This window comes from Canis aureus, chromosome 3 (assembly GCF_053574225.1).
Source record: "Canis aureus isolate CA01 chromosome 3, VMU_Caureus_v.1.0, whole genome shotgun sequence".
Lineage (NCBI taxonomy): Eukaryota > Metazoa > Chordata > Mammalia > Carnivora > Canidae > Canis > Canis aureus.
In genome coordinates this window covers 64935628-64954889 of record NC_135613.1, presented here as the reverse complement: position 1 = coordinate 64954889, position 19262 = coordinate 64935628, and the positions used below count along the sequence as shown (strand labels likewise).

The 19262-nt window shown below is 36.1% G+C and overlaps 1 protein-coding gene and 1 long non-coding RNA gene across 6 annotated transcripts in view; one reads left to right on the top strand and one right to left on the bottom strand.

Moving 5' to 3' along the window:
- Positions 1–19262, bottom strand: part of ATM (ATM serine/threonine kinase) — a 116514-nt gene that overhangs the window by 63015 nt on the left and 34237 nt on the right. For all 5 annotated transcript variants that reach the window (XM_077893335.1, XM_077893334.1, XM_077893336.1 and 2 more), the window contains 10 exons: positions 18570–18741; positions 17688–17887; positions 15133–15215; positions 14881–15036; positions 13728–13803; positions 13474–13604; positions 11421–11541; positions 7560–7733; positions 6109–6278; positions 4923–5169 (listed from right to left, as the gene is read on the bottom strand). In XM_077893335.1, coding sequence (XP_077749461.1) covers positions 4923–5169; positions 6109–6278; positions 7560–7733; positions 11421–11541; positions 13474–13604; positions 13728–13803; positions 14881–15036; positions 15133–15215; positions 17688–17887; positions 18570–18741 — 1530 coding nt within the window. The remainder of the gene's footprint in view (positions 1–4922; positions 5170–6108; positions 6279–7559; positions 7734–11420; positions 11542–13473; positions 13605–13727; positions 13804–14880; positions 15037–15132; positions 15216–17687; positions 17888–18569; positions 18742–19262) is intronic.
- On the top strand, positions 1459–18790 carry LOC144311203 (uncharacterized). The gene is made up of 4 exons (XR_013376775.1): positions 1459–1565; positions 2461–2700; positions 3703–3852; positions 16145–18790. It is a non-coding gene; the product is annotated as an uncharacterized LOC144311203 (long non-coding RNA).

Sequence of the window (19262 nt, the reverse complement as noted above, 5' to 3'; positions counted from 1 at the left end):
CTTGATTAAGGCTTGAGGTGTGGCACTGAATTCTCCAACCTACTAATTTTCCTGCCAACCAAATTCCCCACTGATCTACACTGATTCTCTGTCTGCATTTTACCATTGACTTAGTTGGAAAATCTAGCTCACTTAATGATACTTTACTGGTAAAAATCCCAGTGACTCTGCTTCCCAGATTTCTACTTGGCTGATACCCCAAATCCTGAACCCAGCTGCTAGCCACATCCCCTGTCATCAAGAGTAAACTGAAATCCTCCCAGACAGGACCACGCCTTCACTGATCCACTTCCCGTCATGACGGCCTCACAAGGGCATAAATTCTCTAAAGAATAGGCCTGCTCCACTTTGCTTCACCAAAATGAATGACAATTGTGGAGACTGCAAGGTGGATTTATCAGCTCTCCAAGTAACAAATTACAATGCTCTAGCCTAAAAGGTAAATGGTTGATTTACTTGGTGCACAAGATTTGAAAACACACTTCCTCACAACAGAAACATTTTAAAATGTGACAAGACATCAAATGTAAAAATCCTAGCCTTTGCCTCAGGCTTACACATCATTCAGGTCATCATTTCCAAGGTTTCAATCTTTTAGAAATCCAGCCTCGGGGCACCTGGGTGGCTCAGTGGTTGATCGTCTACTTTTGACTCAAGGTGTGATCCCGGGGTCCTGGGATTGAGTTCTGCATCGGGCTCCCCACAGGGAGCCTCCTTTTCCCTCTGCCTATGTCTCTGCCTCTCTCTGTCTCTCATGAATAAATAAATAAAATCTTTAAAAAAAAAAATCCAGCTTCATTTCAAAGGGATCAGGAAGGATAAACCAGCCATGTCTGTTTAATATTGGAGGAAATAATGAATTTCCTCCACTTAAGGTGACAAGTGGCTTCACGAGTTTTGTATCATTTTACAAAGCAAGATCTGTAAAGTTTAGCTAAAGGGTCATATAAACTGTACAGCTGTCTAACTACAGCTAACCAATGTTGTAACTGTTAATATTTCAGGCTTTTGACAATTGACAGTTTTTAGAGGCTGAGGGACTAGTAACAGTTGTACGGACACTTCTGCACAGAAGAATAGAATCCAGGAGACTGATTCGGAGAAAGTATCTTATTAGAGAACCAAAGAAAAAGTAAACCTGTAACAATTTAATGCTAAAAGGAACTGAAACTAACAAGAATTTAGGTCTTTAACCAAGAAACTAAGAAATTATTATTCAAGTCTACCTCTTTCCATTCTTGACAGTGACATTTCAATCAGGCCTCAATGTAATTCTTTTCCCCTCCTAAATGAACTCCGAAAATTGCTACCTTCTGGTTTGAATATTTTTTAAAAAGTAGTGAGATTAGGCCTGCTTCAAGAGACTAGGCAGGGAGATGGCTCGGAGGGGATAGAAGCAGGGTCTTTCATCAATTCCATAACCTTTGGAGCGTCAACATTCTGTTCCAATTGTCTTGAGAAAGGAGCTCCTTGCTTGCCTCCATATGCTCAAAACCAGTTCTGACTGGCAGTGGTCCACCTAAGCAACTGAGAAACTCCATGTTCCATTTCTTGGTTCTATACAGGTAACCGGGCAAACAAAAAAAGTCCCCTGAAGTTTATCCAATCGTAATTTTGACCATTAGCCAACCTTTGTTAGTCATCTTGTACTTATATAAAAAAACAAAAAACAAAACAAAACCAAAAAAAAAAAAACAAACAAACAAAAAAACAAAACACTTGAGAGTGAGCAATCTTCTTTTACTTTAAAAAAAAAAAAAGTTTATATATGTGTTTTAATGTAATTTCTCTCAAATAATTTTGGAAATATCTAAATTACAATTAAACAAAAATGGTTAGGTCCTTTTTTACTTGACTCCATCTTTTATCTAATAGTATTCACTACATACGAGGTAGCCAGGATACATCAGCAAAAAAAAAAAAAAAAGAAAAAAAAGGTAAAAAATCCTACCTTCAGAGTACTTATAGCAGAGAAGACTGATAAATCTGGTAACAAACTGGGTGGCTCACTGGGTTAATAAGTGTCTGCCTTCAGCCCAGGTCATGATCTCAGGGTCCTGGGATCTAGTTCTCTGTCGGGCTCCCTGCTCAGCAGAGGGTCTGCTTCTCCCTGTGCCTTTCTCCCTGATCATGCTCTCTCTCTTAAATAAATAAATGAATAAAATCCTAAAAAACAAAATCCTGGGAAAGAGCCCTGAGTTGAGCTCTCTGCCTCTCCCTCTGCCCCTCTCCCACCTTGTGCTCTCTCACTCTCTCAAATAAAATCTTTTTTAAAAAAATACACACAACATTGCTGGTTCTCTAATGTTCACCAGATTGAGGAACTTTTCCCTTAAGGTATCTATGACTTAAAGAAATGTGATAGAAAATATTCATTTGTAAAAATATTGAAGCATTTAACTTTTCTCTACCTGAACCCTCTGAAATTCAGAAATTCTCAGTGAGCATTCTTTCTTCCAGGGCAATCACAGTCATTTTGCATAAATTCAAGAAGAATCTGTTCTCCTTATAACAGGACATCATTGGGAATACTGATTATATTACCAAGGCTTTGACTGGAATGTCACATTTGAGAGAGACATACATAGACTCAGATATAACCAGACAGCTTTAAGAAACTAAGGTTGACTTTATGAAGCATTAGGCCAATAAAACTCCTTGGAAGTGTTGGCCTGATACCTTTCCCAGCAGCATTACTAGGTGAGTAAAGAGTGTCACTTCCTGGCAAGTGCAAGAATCTCAGGATGCTTTGGGAACCTCATGAAAAGGAATCACCCAAATCTAAAGTTACTGCAGAGATGTCTGATGGCAAGCACTTGGCTTGGCTTCTAAAAGTTCAATTGAGATTCCTTATAAAAAGCTCCAGCAAAGCAGATTCTAAAAGATCTATATGGTCAATCACTACTCTTGCTAAATTTATATAAATTATTAGAACAAGTTTGTTAAAATAAGACTCGTTTTACAAACTAGTTTTCATTTGATGATCTGATTAAAAATGAAGATTACTATAGTCTTTCAACAACACATCTTTATAAGTAATAGATTTTAAGCATTTGAGACTTGACACTGGTTTCATAATTTGCTCTAACCATTAAACTATATTTTTTTCTTTGGTTTTCATCAAGGTGCCTCATATTAATTACCTGATTGCTTGTGAAACAGAGTATATGATGGCGAACACCACTTGCTATGCCATCAAGGCCTTAAATAACTCAAAATGGCATGAAGATATTTTCATTGTTGCACAAGGTGAAACAAGTGCTAGTATAAAAACAGAATGTTGTGGGACGCCTGGGTGGCTTAGCAGTTGGGCGTCTGCCTTTGGCTCAGGGAGTAATCCCAGGATCCTGGGATTGAGTCCCACTTCATGCTTCCCGCATAAAGCCTGCTTCTCCTTCTGCCTATGTCTCTGCCTCTCTCTCTCTCTCCTCTCTCTCTCTCTGTCTTTCATGAATAAATAAAATCTTTAAAAACAAAACAAAACAAAATAGAATGTGGTGTATATATTCCAGATATCACCAAAACTAACAGGATTGCTCAAATCAATGCTTTAAATTACTTTCTCTTCCTTTCAGTGACTGGTTAAAACTCCTGAACTGGACGACAATTATGGCCAACTATAAAAGGTCTTTTATTCAGGCTTCTCTTTCTCATTATAATATTAACCTTATTTTGTTGTCATTTCTGGTATCTCCCTGACAGACTCCTTCACTGCCATAACTTCCAGCTGACAGACGATCCTTTCTACTCAAGGAGGTTCATATATGTTGTCTACTTTGGATTGGCTGCTTCTACCTTTGGTAACTCCATTATATAAATTCTCCATGTAAGGTGCCCAAGTGGCTCAGTCAGGTAAGTGTCAAACTCATGATTTCAGCTCAGCTCATGATCTCAGGGTCATGAAATCGAGCCCAACATCAGTCTCTGTGTTCAGCATGCCTGCTTGAGATTCTCTCACCCTCTACCCACCCCCACCCCAACTCGTGCTCACTCTTTCAAATAAATAAAATCTTAAAAGAAAAAATTCCCCACCTGACCAATGTTGACCCATAGAGAGGGACATCTCTATGTCCCTATTTAGCAGAAAGAAGTTACAAAAGATGATCTTCCACCCTCAGCAATCCTCAAGATTTAAGGGTCAAAACTGTTCAGGGGAGAATGATGTGGAAAACAGTAGAAGGAAACAGATCAAATTAAGTTTCCTTAAAACCGGTAGCCCATTGACAATACTTGAGATGGGCAGAGTATAATATTCCTTCAGGAAACTCCCAACTGTCTTAATGTTAATGCCCTACCAAAGGGAAAAACAAGCTTAGTTTGACAACAGCCAGGCCTCCAGTATCCCAAGTCTTCCTGAGTCTACTTTATTGCATGAAAATCCTTTTGGAACTCCCCTTTGTCTTTACTTCCCCTTACCCAAAGTATATCATCAGCTGCTCCTCACAGTCCTGGGGCAGCAGCTCTTCTGGCCCACAGGTCTTGTCCCAAGCTTTAGTAAAATCACCTTTTTGCAATACCCCATGCCAAAAATTTAATAATTTTTAAAAACATTTTAAAGAAAAAAGAAACCATAAAATTATTCTAAAGTTTTTTAAAATTTCTGATTAAAAATACTTCATTTAAAAGTCAATCAAAAGGAAAGAACACTGTAACAACAACAGTAACAAAAATATTCATGGATTGCCTATGCTAGACAGTGATTACTACACATTAAATTTTACTGCATAAATGATGAATAGTCTTAAAACTCTGAAGTTATATCTCAGATGAATTAGAGTATGGGGAGCACTCAGTTGGTAGAGCATGTGACCCTTGATCTAGGAATCAGGAGTTCAAGACCCACATTGAGCCCACAGCCTACTTTAATTAATTAATTACATATATAAACAAATGAGATTAAGTAGATAAAAGTGAAGCCAAACCTGTTTTCCTAGTAAGTTTTCATCTTTAAGCATATCGTAGACTTTGGTAGCTGTCTCTCTCTGCTGTGCCATCCCACTATCTCCTGTACACTCATAGGCAAAGTAAGGAAGAATATTTACAAGAATCTTTGGAAAGCAGTGTGTTAGAAGACTTTTCCAATCCTCTTGAATCTGATTAGCAATGGACTTCACCTCATCAAAACGACTTCTAATCACCAGATGTGGGATCAAAACCTTGTAACATGATCTGAAAATATAAAAATTTGAAGTATATGTTATATATAACTTACCATAGTCAAATTTTATAATATAGCTCTTAAAATAATGAAGTGCTTTACTTAGTAAACATTAGAACATCACTTTATCTAGATCACTAAGCATTCTTACTCTAATTTTAGAAGTGGAATTGAAATTAAATGAAATTAAACTCTAAATAATCAAATACAAGAAACAGATCTGAGAATATACCACACTAATTCTATGATCAAAAGCAGTGGGAACTGAATTTATGTCTTCTGCATTACCAATTTATATGAAATGAAACGTGAAAGAAAGTTAGGAATTCAAACAATGTAAATACTGTTTTTGCCAAAATGAAAAGAATAAGGGCCAATAAACACATATGAACTATTTACTCATCATCCTGATACCTAAATATTATTCTTTACTTGTTCCAAACTTCTCCATTTTCAAAATTTTCTTCTTAAAAGTTAGGAGTTTGCAAAATAAATATTTTTGTATTAAACTTTAAATCTAATAAAAATAATAACAAAGTGGTTGACAGCCAAGCAACAGAAAGGAAGAACAATTTATCTTTGTCCTAGGAAAGATTATCAAATATTAAAGCTGAAAGAGCCCTTAAAGATCTATGTAATCCCTTACTGTACAGATTGAAAACCCAAGGCCCAGGGGTATTTTCATAACTTGCTCAAAGTTACAAAGCTCATTACTGGCACAGCCAGGACCAGATCCTAAGTCTACTGATTCCCTTCAATGCACTTCAATTAAAACAAGCAGCCCTGCCTCTCACACTACACAGCCTCCCAGTTCTGTGGCATATGTGTGCGTGTGTGTGTGTGTGTATGTTTATGTGTATGTGTGTGTAAGGTGGGGGGAAAGGAACTGCCAAACATTTCCAACTACTTTTAAAATGAATATACTTCACATGTGCCATTTGTAGACCTACCTATAGAAGTCCTCAACATTTGTGTAGTTTAGTAAAATAAAAGGGAAAGAATATAAACTATTTTCAGTATCTTGAAGATTTAGCCATTCCAAAACCAGATAATCCAAATGAGAAGCCATGAAGTCTTCTAAACATCTATATCCAAAAGTTTCAGAAACTTTCTCTAAAACCTGCACAAATCAGAAAGAAGTCAATGCTTTAAGAAACCAATGAAAAAATAAATCATTTAAATCCTTTTATTTACAAAATAACTTTGAAGCAATCATCCAACCAATGTCTTCTATACATTGATTTCCTCGTCTAGGAGATAGGGGTAATAAAACTACCTAGACTTCAGAAAGACTAAATGAGAAAAACGTATTTAATATAATTAGCACTGAGCACAGCACACAGCAAACAATAAATGTGAAATGAACAAAAATGCAAAAACATACTGTAATGCTCAACCTTTCATTATATTTCAAAGGAAGGTCTAAAGTAAAATATTGCCAGTCCTAAATCTAAATGAGAAAAATCCAACCACTATAATCCACTTAAAATAATTAGGTAGTGTAGGGGCGCCTTAGTGGGTCAGTCAGTTAAGCATCCAACTCTTGACTTTGGCTCAGGTCATGATCTCAGGGTTGTGGGACTGAGCCCCCCATCAAGGTCTATGCTCAGGGTGGGGGCTGGGGGCAGTCTACTTGGTTCTCTTCTTTTCCCTCTCCTTCTTGTCCTCCCCCTCCCAAGAAAAACAAATAAATCTTTAAAAAACAATAATAATTAGGTAATGTAATAGTATACTTTAAAAACAACAACAACAACTTCTTCTAATACTGAGAGGTGAAAGTTTAACCCATGTAGGACCGATTCCCAACAGCGTGGACTATTATGAAGTTCCATGGAAATCGTGCTGAAAGAATGCTGAGTGGTCTATCAGGTCACTGATCTATCACCAGCTCATCACACGAACAGCTACAATGGAAAGGTCTAGAACTTTCCAAACTCTGACGTGGTGGAGGGCAGAGGCAAATATTTGACAACCTAGTGCTGATGCGACTGCACACTGGACCCAAGTGCTCCTTCCCTAGGCAACTTAGAAGTTTCACAGCTCTATCATTTGGCTCCTGGCCCTGCTAGATCCAAGGTTGTGACCCAAAATCTACCAGGCAAAAAACACTTGCTACTGATCTTTTCTCCATGCATTTTTCTCAATAAAAGCAATTCCAGAAGGCCTGGTCTGGACAGTAAGTCATTCATCCTGCTAGTTCAATGAATACTTTGTGAAATACTTAATATAAAAAAAATAAACAAATACTATTTAAAGAGTTACTACTTTCCAACATTCCAAATCTAAAAAACAAAACTGTCTCCAAGCTTTTAATCAGTGACACTTCAAAATAAACTTTAACTTTTTAAATTATTTAAAAGTTACCCAAGGAGGAAAATAAAAGATATGCATCCACATGTACCTTTTTAATGAGGTGAGGTTCTAATCCATTCTCTTTCACAGACTTGCACAGTGCGAACAAAGCCTGTTTTTCACAGACAGGGCTACAGCATAAAATCACAGCTACTGTCATCAGTAAAACAGATTTTCTGTTATAAATTTCATCCAAAAGTTCAGGGTTCTCAGCTCTGCAGGACTTCAAAAGAATTTTTTTTAAATACTAATATAAATATATAAACATTACAAATAAACCAGTCTAAAATTGATGTACCCATTATAATATCTAAGCAGCCACTGAGCAGTTTTTAAGATTTCATTTATCTGAGAGAGAGACAAAGAGAGAGAAAAAGCAGGGAGAGGGGCAAGGGAAGAAAACAGACTTCCTGCTGGTAGGGAGCCTGACATGGGGCTTGATCTTGGGATTCCTACGATCATGACCTGAGCCGAAGGCAGACAGAATAATACATATTTCTAGCTTAGTGATCAATCATTATAATATCCCCACAGAGGTGAACATTTTTAACTAGCTATAAAACTGATAGAAGTTTCTCAAGGCGCCTTGCTGGCTCAGTTGGTGTAACATGGGACTTTTGATCTTGGGGTTGTGAGTTCAAGCCCCATATTGGGTGTAGAGATTACTTAAAAACAAAATCTTAAAAAAAAAAAAAAAAAAAGTTTCTCTTCACATTTTGAAAACTCTGCTACTCAGTGATCCTACTTCCTTTTTTTCTGGAACAGGGAAAAGTAAGAGCCAAATTCCTTTACTAAATGGCCATCACTGACGTGTCTTAAGATAGCTATGAGGTTCCCACTAAGTCAGCTCCTCCACCAATTAATTCCTTATGAGAAACCGATCTACAGACTGTAACATGTTAGTTAAAAATCTTTTACTCAGAACCAAACCCAACAAGCTAGTTGGCCTCTATACAGAGGATCTGAGTCTTTTTATAAGCTTGTTCATGACATTATGCTTCTACTAATGATGTCTAAGACAGAATTTGCTTCTTTTGATAACCATTACAATGTGGATTCATGTACTGCTCTCAAGATGTAAAACTTCCTAGGACTTTTTACGAATGAATTTCTATCAGGTCAATATTTTCCCTTTTTGCATAAGACATACTAGTCTTAAAATATATGATAGACATCTCTATTGTTTATATTATTTACATTCATTTTTCCATATTGAAACTTTTTTAAAATTATTGTTTATATTATTTACATTCATTTTTCCATTATATTGAAACTTTTTTGAAATTTACATTCTTCCATGCAACTATCCTTTTCAGTTTTGTGCTATCACCAATTAGACAGTATTTGGCTAGCTGTCTCACATACTTTTTACAAACACACCAAGGCACAAGTAAGTGAATAATTTCTAACATTCAGATAACCGTGCCACTTAAGAAAAATATTATTCTAAGGGCGCCTGGGTGGCTCAATCAGTTGAGTGTCTGACTCTTAGTTTCAGCACAAGTCATGTTCTCAGGGCCATGAGATCAAGTTCCTACTTGGCTTGTGCTCAATGGGGAGTCTGCTTGGTATTCTCACTCTCCCTCTGCCCTCTCACCCCCTGCTCTCGTGTGTGTGCACCCACTTTCTCTCTCAAATAAATACAATTTAAAAAAATATACTGCTCTACGAAGAAATATAGAAATCATTAGGTTGGCTTAAAAAGACCAACATAATTCTATATTCCCTATTAGAACACTGTCTTTAATCCATTTCTTCCTACCATCACTTGCTCTCCAAATTAGCTTCTAATTAGATCTTATAAGAAATGATATTTTAAGAAGATTGAAATCATATCAAGTAACTTTTCCAACCACAGAAGTATAATATCAATTAGGAAAAAAAAAAGACAAAAACACAAACACAAGGAAGCTAAACAACATGCTACTAAACTACCAATGGGTAACTGAAATCAAAGAGGAAATAAAAAACAAACAAACATGGAAACAAAACTGGAAATACAATGTTCCAAAATCCTTGGGACACAGCAAAAGCAGTTTTAAAAAGGAAGTTCAGAGCAATATCTCAAGAAAACAACAAAAAATCTCTAATAAGCAACCTAACTTTATACCAATGGAACTAGAAAAAGAAGAACAAAGGCCAAAACTGGTAGAAGGAAGGAAATAATAAAACTTAGAGAGAAAATAAATAAAAGAGACTGAAAAGAAAACAAAAAGAAAAAGAAGAAGAAAGAAAGAAAAGAAAAAAAAAAAAAGATTGGGTGCCTGGGTGGCTCAGTCAGTGAAGTGTCTGCCTTGGGCTCAAGTCATAATCCAGGGTCCTGGGACCAAGCCACGGGTTGGGCTCCTTGCTCACTGGGGAGCCTGCTTCTCTCTCTCTCTCTCTGCCATTCCCCCTACTTGTTTTTTCTAATAAATGAATAAAATCTTAAAAAAAAAAAATCTAAATGTGTGAGACCTGAAACCATAAAATTCCTTCAAGAAAAAAACATGGGCAGTAATCTCTTGGACATTGACCTTAGTAATATCTGTCTGAATGTGTCTCTTCAGGCAAAGAAAACTAAAGCAAAAATAAACTATTGAGACTAGGCCAAAATAAAAAGCTTTTGCACACCAAAGGAAACCATCAACAAAACTAAAAGGCAGAAGATATTGGCAAATGAGATATCTGATAAGGAATTAACAGCCAAAATATTTCTAACTTCTACAACTCAACATCCAAAAATCACTTTGATTAAAAAATGGGCAGAGGACCTGAATAGACATTTTTCCAAAAATATCCAGATGGCCAACAGACACATAAAAGATGCTCAACATCACTCATCATCAGTAAAATGCAAATTAAAATCAGAGATATCACTGTCAGAATGGGTGGTATCAGGAATTCAAGAAATAACAAGTACTGGTTGGATGTGGAGAAAAGGTAGGCATGCAAGCTGGTGTAGCCACTGTGGAAAACAGTATGGAGGTTCCTCAAAAAATTAAAAATGGGAATTCCCTATGATCCACTAATTACTCAAAGTGCTCACTCAAAGAAATAAAAACACTAGCTTGAAAGATACATGCACTCCTATACAATATTTACAATATCCAAGTCATGGAAGTAACCCAGTGTCCACTGACGAATGAATGGAAAAAGATGTGACTGGTGGGAGGGTATGTGTGCAGGTATGTGCGTGTGAAAGATGGAATATTACTTAGCCATAGAAAACTAAGATCTTGACATTTACAACAAATGGACCTAGAAGATGTTATGCTAAGTTAAAAAAAAAAAAAGACAAACCCCATATGATTTCACTTACATGTGGAATCTAAGAAACAAAACAAATAAACAAACAAAAAATTAGACTATAAATACAGAGAACTAATGGTTGTCAAAAGGGAGGTGGGTGAGGGAATGGGTGAAAGAGAGAATGGAGATTAACAGATACAAATCTCTATCTATAAAATAAGTAGGTCACAGAGATGAAAAACACAGCATAGGAAATACACTCAATAATAGTGTAACAATGCTGTTTGGTGACTACACTTATGATGACCTTGGGTAATATATAGAATTACTATATTATATACTTGAAACTAATATAACATTGTAGGTTAACTATACTTCAATTTTAAAAATTTTTTTGATTAAAAAAAGGAAGCCATCTGTACTCCTATAAAAACTCAGTAAATTTTGTTTTTCCTACAAAAATAGTACATATGAGTTGAACCAAAAGAAATTGTAAAAAAAAAAAAAAGAAAGAAAAGAAATTGTGATTATTGGGCCAATTCTAACTCACTTCAATTAGTTCACAGTTGTTTTAGTAAATTGGTGGATGCAAACTGTCTTAGGCCACACTTGGCAAAGTAACATATGGCATATTGATAAGAATTATATGATAATAGCAAATACACAGTGCTAAAATTACCACTTCTATCATTCCTTCCTGAGCTTTCAAGTACGCATTTTCAAAAGCTGTCTGCTGAAGCTTCAAAGGAAGTGCCTTCAATAATGTGGAAGAACCTCCATGTTTCATATCCTGGAATAACCTTAAAAAATAAAAAAAGCAAAATAGTTTTTTACCTTAAACACTATTTTCCAAAGCATATTATGGGACACAAATCACACTGTGAGATATACTAACATACTGGGCCTTCTTTCAATAAACCTAGTGAAATCTAAGCCCATTTAAACAGGTTCAGATACAATGCTTAATATTAGGTTTTTAGCATATACTCCATTTCCTCCTAGAACTGAGAGGGTCTCAAAAAATCTTTTAGCTTATTACTCAAGTAGTCTTGAACTCAAACTAGCCCATAAAGGTGACCAATTAGAGGAAGCCTCAAACTCCTGTCGACTTGTTGTCATTTTAAAAAGTGATGTTATCCCAGGGTGCCTGAGGTAGTTCAGTCAGTTAAGTGTCTCTTGATCTCAGTTCAGGTCTTGATCTCAGATCTTGAGTTCAAGCCCCATCCTGGGGGCTTTGAAAAAAAAAAAAAGAAAGAAAAAAAGGTGATCTTATCCCACAAAGTAGATAGCTTTAAGCCTTAGTGATCTATTTAAATTTTTATGTGATGGAGAAGAGCTGAACAAAGCTTTCATACTTTTTGGTGTTCCTGAATCCTCCAGTTTCTCTAACATCTCTTACAGTAGACCAATATTAAATATCACCAATAACCAGAAAACAAAAAAATCTCAACAAATGTTATATTCATGCCATTCTTGAATTTATACATTTTTCAAATCTTAAAGAGGCTTCTGACCACTGCTCTGCTTCATTATACTTCACTGTGTTTCTCCATACCCCTAGATCTTTAACTTCAGTGGGTATTCCCATCTTTTAAGGACTTGGGAGTCTTGAAGTAAAGTTCATGTTCATTAGCAACCCTTAAAACACAAGCCCTGAAGAGAATCCCATACCTGAGGAATTAGACACAATTCCAATTTGAGAAAATACTACTGTCAGATATTCAAACTGTTCACATATTAGGTTTATCTAACACATATATTTATGTGACTGCTGGGGCAATTTCTTTATAGCAATCTTTATTTATTGATCACCTATATCTGAATAGTAAAGTTACTCAAATGATTTTCAGTTTTGGTGATTTTAAAGCATAATTTAACTTCCTTTTTCAAATACTAATTTATTTTATAAATTACTGAACACCTACCACATGCCATTATTGTTTTTGGTGCTCAGTATACAGCAATGAACAAAACAGACAAAAAACTAATGCCTTCTAGAAGCTTCTATTTTAGGTAGATGTGTTATATTTAAAACAACGTTCCAAGTAGTCATTCATGCTACTGAGAAAAACAAAGAAGAGGTACTTTATCTGCAGGGAGTGTAAGGTGGAAAAGGCAGAGACAGGTTACAATTTAGATTTTAAAAATAAAATAAATAAATAAATAAATAAATAAATAAATAAATAAATAAAATTTAAAAAAATAAAAAATAAATTAAAAAAGATTTTAAAAATCAACTGGACAACCTGATAAACATGTAGTGCTAGGAAATTAATATTGCTTCTTCAAGTATTCAAACACTACACAGGTCGCTACAATAAAATTACTCCAGTGCCTAACTATATATTCATTCAAATAAATATAATTGCAATTAGCACAATGTAAAATGTGCTAATCTTCATTTTACAAACTCATGTAAAAATCACAGTAATAATATCCAACCATTCAATAAGTCCCATAAGTGGCAGTAGACACAGCTCATTCAACTCCACCTCTTCACTAGCTCTATGGCACTGACCAAGTTACTGTCTCTCGAAGCCACTTTTCATTTGTAAACTGGAGGAATTAGTGGTATCTCAGTGATAGAACTGTCAGAATTAAGAGAAAACATAAATGCCAAGCACATGGTATATGCTCAGGAAATCCTGGCTATTTTTTGTACAACAAGCTGTGCTACACATGACATTAACCCCTGCAACACCCCAGACACATCAGGAATCTAGACCCATTACCTATTGATTGACTCTGCAGCCAACATGCTAACTTGATGATGATTATCAGCAAGAAAATGTGGAAATACTTCATTTACAGGGAAGTCTTTTCCCATCACATTAAGAATAGCCCATTTTGAATAAGGATCAGCCTATGGGAAAAGAACAACTGGTGTTAAATATGAGAGAAAAATCATCCAGTTACAAACAGAAACAAGGGCTACTTTAAAATTTTTAATGGAGAACTTACTAACAATTAACATGAAATAACTCACCTCAAGCAAAGTTTTAAGGCATTTTACTAGTGCCATTCTTACAGAGAAAGTGCATTTCCCCTCTTTTGCTAAGTGCCTGAAACAAAAGTGTTTGAAAGTCAAATAATTATTCCAATAAAAGCATAGTCAAAAAATTATTGGATATTACACTTAGTCTTACATTCTTATCCTCCCATACTAAAATTTCTTTCCATATTAAATTTAATTCTCATGTGGCACACGCTGGTCAATATTCTCAACTTTCATTAAGAAAGTTAGTTTGAGGGACACCTGGGTGGCTCAGTGGTTGGGTACCTGCCTTCAGCTCAGGTCATGATCCTGGGATCCAGGATCAAGTCGCACATTAGGCTCCCTGTGAGGAGCCAGCTTCTCCCTCTGCCTATGTCTCTGTCTCTCTCCCTCTCTCTCGGTCTTGTCTCTCATGAGTAAATAAATAAATCTTAAAAAAAAAAAAAAAAAAAAGAAAGAAAGAAAGATAGTTTGAAAATGAGTTCATTTGGGGCCCCTGGGTGGCTCAGTCACTTAAGCATCTGCCTTCAGCTCAGGTAAGGATCCCAGGTGCCTGAGATTAAGCCCCACAATGGGCTCCCTGCTCAGCTGGGAGTCTGCTTCTCCCTCACCCTTTTGCCGCTCCCCCTGCTCATGCTCTCTCTCTTGCTCACTCTCTCAAATGAATAAAATCTTAAAAAAAAAAAAAAGTTCATTTTAATATACATTGTTTTATGATTATGACTCTTCTATGGGCTATCATACTTCAGCATACCATGTTTTAAACTTACATTAAAAGGAAATCATTTGTAAAGTTTCATTCTTATATCAAAGATTTCAAAACCAAATTCTATACTGATTCAGAAGTCCTTATCAATCAAGTGGGTTCAAGAGTTCTAAACTACATGTGTGTTCTTATGTATCATAAAGTTACATCACACAGTGACTACATGCATAAAATAAACAGAAGCTGACAAGGCCAATGTGTTCACTAGTTCTTCAAGCAATGAAGGAGGAAAACAGAAGCTACACACTACTGTTGTTAAAGGTTGTATACAGTTACATGCAAGGATTAGCATAAATCACTACGTAGAAATGCAAAGTTTGTAATTGTATCCAGAGCAGCAAAAGAACATTAAGAACTCCACAAAAACTCTGTACCTACCAAAATGCTCCAATCACTGTTAGAAACTGCCCTTGAGCATCCCTTGTGTTTTCAGCATCCATATTGCCTTGACACAGGTTCCTCACTATATGAACAATGTGGTTTAAAACTGCCTTACAAACATCCTGGTCACGTCGATACAAAGAACACACATTGCTGCAGTGGAAAAAATTTAACTTTGTAAGTGTAACAGAACATACCTATTAGCTTATAAATTTAAAGTGAACACAACACATGGCTTTAATTTCTTACGATAGTGGTTTTAGAAGTTCAACAACCTCTTCCATTGGCAAAGGATATTCTTCTCCAGGAAGCTCCTTCAAAAGCACTAGATACTAAGATAGTTGAAGAGAAAAAAAATCATTTTTTTCATAAATGATTTACTAAGTATAAATGTAACCATAAATTCAGCCATTAATGCATGCACATGTATACACACACACATACACGGTGAATTTTCAAAAGAGGCAGTACAGTAATAAAGAGGTCTGAAGTTAAACAGAGCTGGATTCCAATGCCAGCACTACAACCTGTTACCTGCATAGTTAAAAACTTACCTTGTCACCTGAGCCTCTGTACTCGCACCTATAAAATAGGGATATAGCCCTTAGCTGGCCAGATTGCTGTGAGGACTAAAGGAAATGAATGTAAATGTCTACTATTTATTGTAGGAATTCATTAAGTAGATAGCTGTTACTACTGTTGGGATTAAGAGCTTGAGCAAGAATCTGAAATTACTGTTAATGTCTCTATGCTCCAAAAATAATGCTTGAAGATAAAACTTAATGGTTAAAAACTGTTCTATGAATGAATTTTGGACAGTGGAGATAATTGTGGGCAGGGAAAAAGTAGAATACCCTCAGTTATCTTCCTATGAAGCGATCTTATAGGGTTCTCTATGCTACCGTTGGTACCAAGGACCACTCAGCAACTACAGGTATAATCATGGTAGTTGGGCAGCCCGGGTTGCTCAGTGGTTTAGCACCACCTTCAGCCCAGGGCCTGATCCTGGAGACCGGGGATCGAGTACCACGTCAGGCTTCTTGCATGGAGCCTGCTTCTCCCTCAGCCTGTGTCTCTGACTCTCTCTCTCTGTGTCTCTCATGAATAAATAAATAAAATCTTTAAAAAAAAAATCATGGTAGTTATAACAAGGCAGCCAGTTCCTGAGAGCTGCCAAATCCCTTTCTAGTTATAGTAAGAAATCAGAAGGCATTTTTCTCTATCATGTACATGTAGAAAAATGTTTCTTATTCCTTTTCAGATATTATAAAAGAAGATTAAATTGGACCATCTTAAATATTCGTGTTGAGAATCACATGTGTGATGTTATTAATTAAGTGTCTTGAACTGATTTTAAGCACCAAGGCCTCAAGAAAAGTACACAGACCTCCTCATTGGTCAGAGCTGGATACTTGACTAGTTTGCCAGGGTCAAAACCAGGGTATCAAACAGGATTCAACCAAGCATGTTTGCTGGGGTCAGAGGATCAACCCACTTATTCACTGCAGCTGAAACATGACGAGAGATTCTGGCACGGACTCAACCTACCTGACCACGAAAGGTTCTAATCAGGGAATTCCCCTGGCATGTTTCCTAAGGGCTGAGGAAACAAAGGCATATGTGCCAATCCACTGGGACTGGGGACATGACCACAGACTCACCCAGCAGATTTGCTGAGCCAGAGGCTCCCTCTCAATGTTCACCAGTGCTGGGGCAAGGAGGATGGCCTCCATGGTCAGGAGGTACATTACATGTAAGAATTCTGAGTGAATATACTGTACTGAAGGTGAGTGGGAAGCCAGCTTTCTTCCCGTTGGGAAAGGGAGCTACAAATACGGACAGAGAAAAAACACAAATTCTACGATGTTGGACTGGAAATGAAGATATCTATCTGTATATGGATAGACTGGGGGTGGGGGGTAGGGCAGGAGAGGGATTTCTTTTCTAGTATTCTCACCAAAACCTAAATCTAAATCTAATAATTATGAGGAAATAGACAAACCTAACATGAGGGCTTTTGGAGAACAAATGGCTGTCCTATTCAAAAATACGAAGGTCAGGAAAGGTAAGGAAAAACTAAGGAACTATTCCAGGTTCAGAAACTGAATAGACCTGACACCTAAATGCAATGACATAATGTTAGTTTCCTGATTATACTGTGCGTATATAGGACAGTATTACTGTTTTTGGCAAACACGCACCAAAGTACAAGGGCATCACATCAGCAACTTAATCTCAAAATGTTTCAGAAAAAAAGACGTATGTGTGCATGCACCCAGAGGGAGAAAATCAAACAGCAGATTTAGTAAAATGTTAACTGTGGAAGTGTATGAAAGGAATAGAATTCTGTAACTTTACTGTCACTTCAAAATTATATCAATATATATTAAACTGTATATTAGCAAACTAGAATTTAAATAAAAACAGAAAGAAAATTTTTAAAGCAAAAAAAACTTTAAAGTATATAGATTAAGGTCAAGGCAAGATTCAGAGCTCAACTACAAGGTTATGTATTATTTTTACATCAGAGTCTGTTTCCTAGCCTACTATAAAATAATTTATAATTAATAACTCAAAATAATAAATCTATCCAAAGTCCATGCAAGTCCATTCAGTATCCACTTAAAATTTTTTCACAGTACATTAAAAGAAAAACTGTATTTTATAACTAGCATCAGACTCATTCCTCAAGGAAGCAATTTCAAACCATCAGAGGTACTGTAGGATTCTTACAAATCAGTCTGTTAACATTTATCCAGCAACAACAGGCAGAACTGAAGATATGTCACTTTCCCTTAACTCACCATGTGCAGATGGAGAGATTTACTAGGGTCGAGCACGCTAGAATCAATTAACATTAACAATTTCCTCCGAATGTCAGCTGCTCTAAATGACACAGTGCTGGTCTGAGCAGTAGTTACACACACACACAAGAACTTGAGCATGTCTAAGAAAAGCAGATCTTGTTTTGACAGATGTTCTTCAGCTAAAGGATTCATGGCACCTAAAAATAAAAAGCACTTATTAAAACTAAGAAAGGGATGCAGCAAACACATATATTGAATATTAGCTCAAATATCCTCTGATCTACCAAAAAAGAGAAGTCATCCTAGGATTCTGTCATCAAAAAATAATCTATGGGAAAATTTATACAAACAAACTTATTGCAATACTGATAATTATAGAGAAATAAAACGGAGTCTAAATTTCTGGCAAAAAAATGGTAAACTGAACTATGATAAATATGTTAATTGGGATATTATGAAGTCATTACAAAGGATAATTATCAATACAATAACTGAATGAGAAAATGCTATAATTGTTAAAAGAAAATGAACAAGCCATAAAAAAGCATTTGAATGTTGATGCTGATTATAATAACAGATAAAGACTAACAGTGATGGCCCTATGAGTATTTTCATTCTCCTGCTTTCTGTTTTCCAAATAATCCATGATATGGTTCTATATTTTTAGTAAATATGTTGAACTCCTGTCATGAAGAATAAAACAACTAATAAAATTCAATCAAAAATCAGAGAAATCTAAAGTATACAGAAAAGAACAAACATAATAGACTATACAAGGGAAAATAAAATGAGCATAATATTGGTATCTATGAGGCCTTTTATAATGCCAAGTCATTACAGAAAGGTAAAAGAAATCCCAAGCAGGAAATATGTATTTACCAATAGTACTCTGGCCCTCTCCAGATACATTTGCATCACTAGCACTGTCAGCAGGGGAATCACTGAATAGATTCATGGATGACTGATCTTCCATCTCCATCAGATTGTCATCAGTATCGTCTTCCATTGATTCTACTTCTCCAAAGTCAAATGGCTTTCTGATAAAGGACGCCTTCAAAGAAGAAAAAGAAGTGCTCAAACTGGCTTCTTTCAGTAGCATGATGCAGTTAAAATTCATCTATTCAAACAAATCAACATTCACGTGTATGAACACTGCAGTATTATTTCTATTAAGTGTCCAACAATAAAAAATGGATATATAAATCATTACATCAATATAATAATAATATGCAACCCTTTAAAATAATTTTGGTTTTTTTTTAAGTTTTATTTGAGAGAGAGGGAGATAGTGTGCCAAGTAGAGGTGGGGGGTGCTGGAAGGATAGGAGGAGGAGAGGGAGAGAGAATCTTAAGCAGGTTCCACACACAGCACAGAGCCTGAGGTGGGCCTCAATCTCAAAGTTCAGAGATCGCGACCTGAGCCGAAACCAAGAGTTGGACATTCAACCAACTGAGCCATCCAGGCACCCCTTTTGTTTTTATTTTTAAGGATAGATGATTATTTTAAATTCTGGTACAGTATTACACAGAAATACATATAAGCCTGAATAATTAGTTTCCAATCATTCAGTC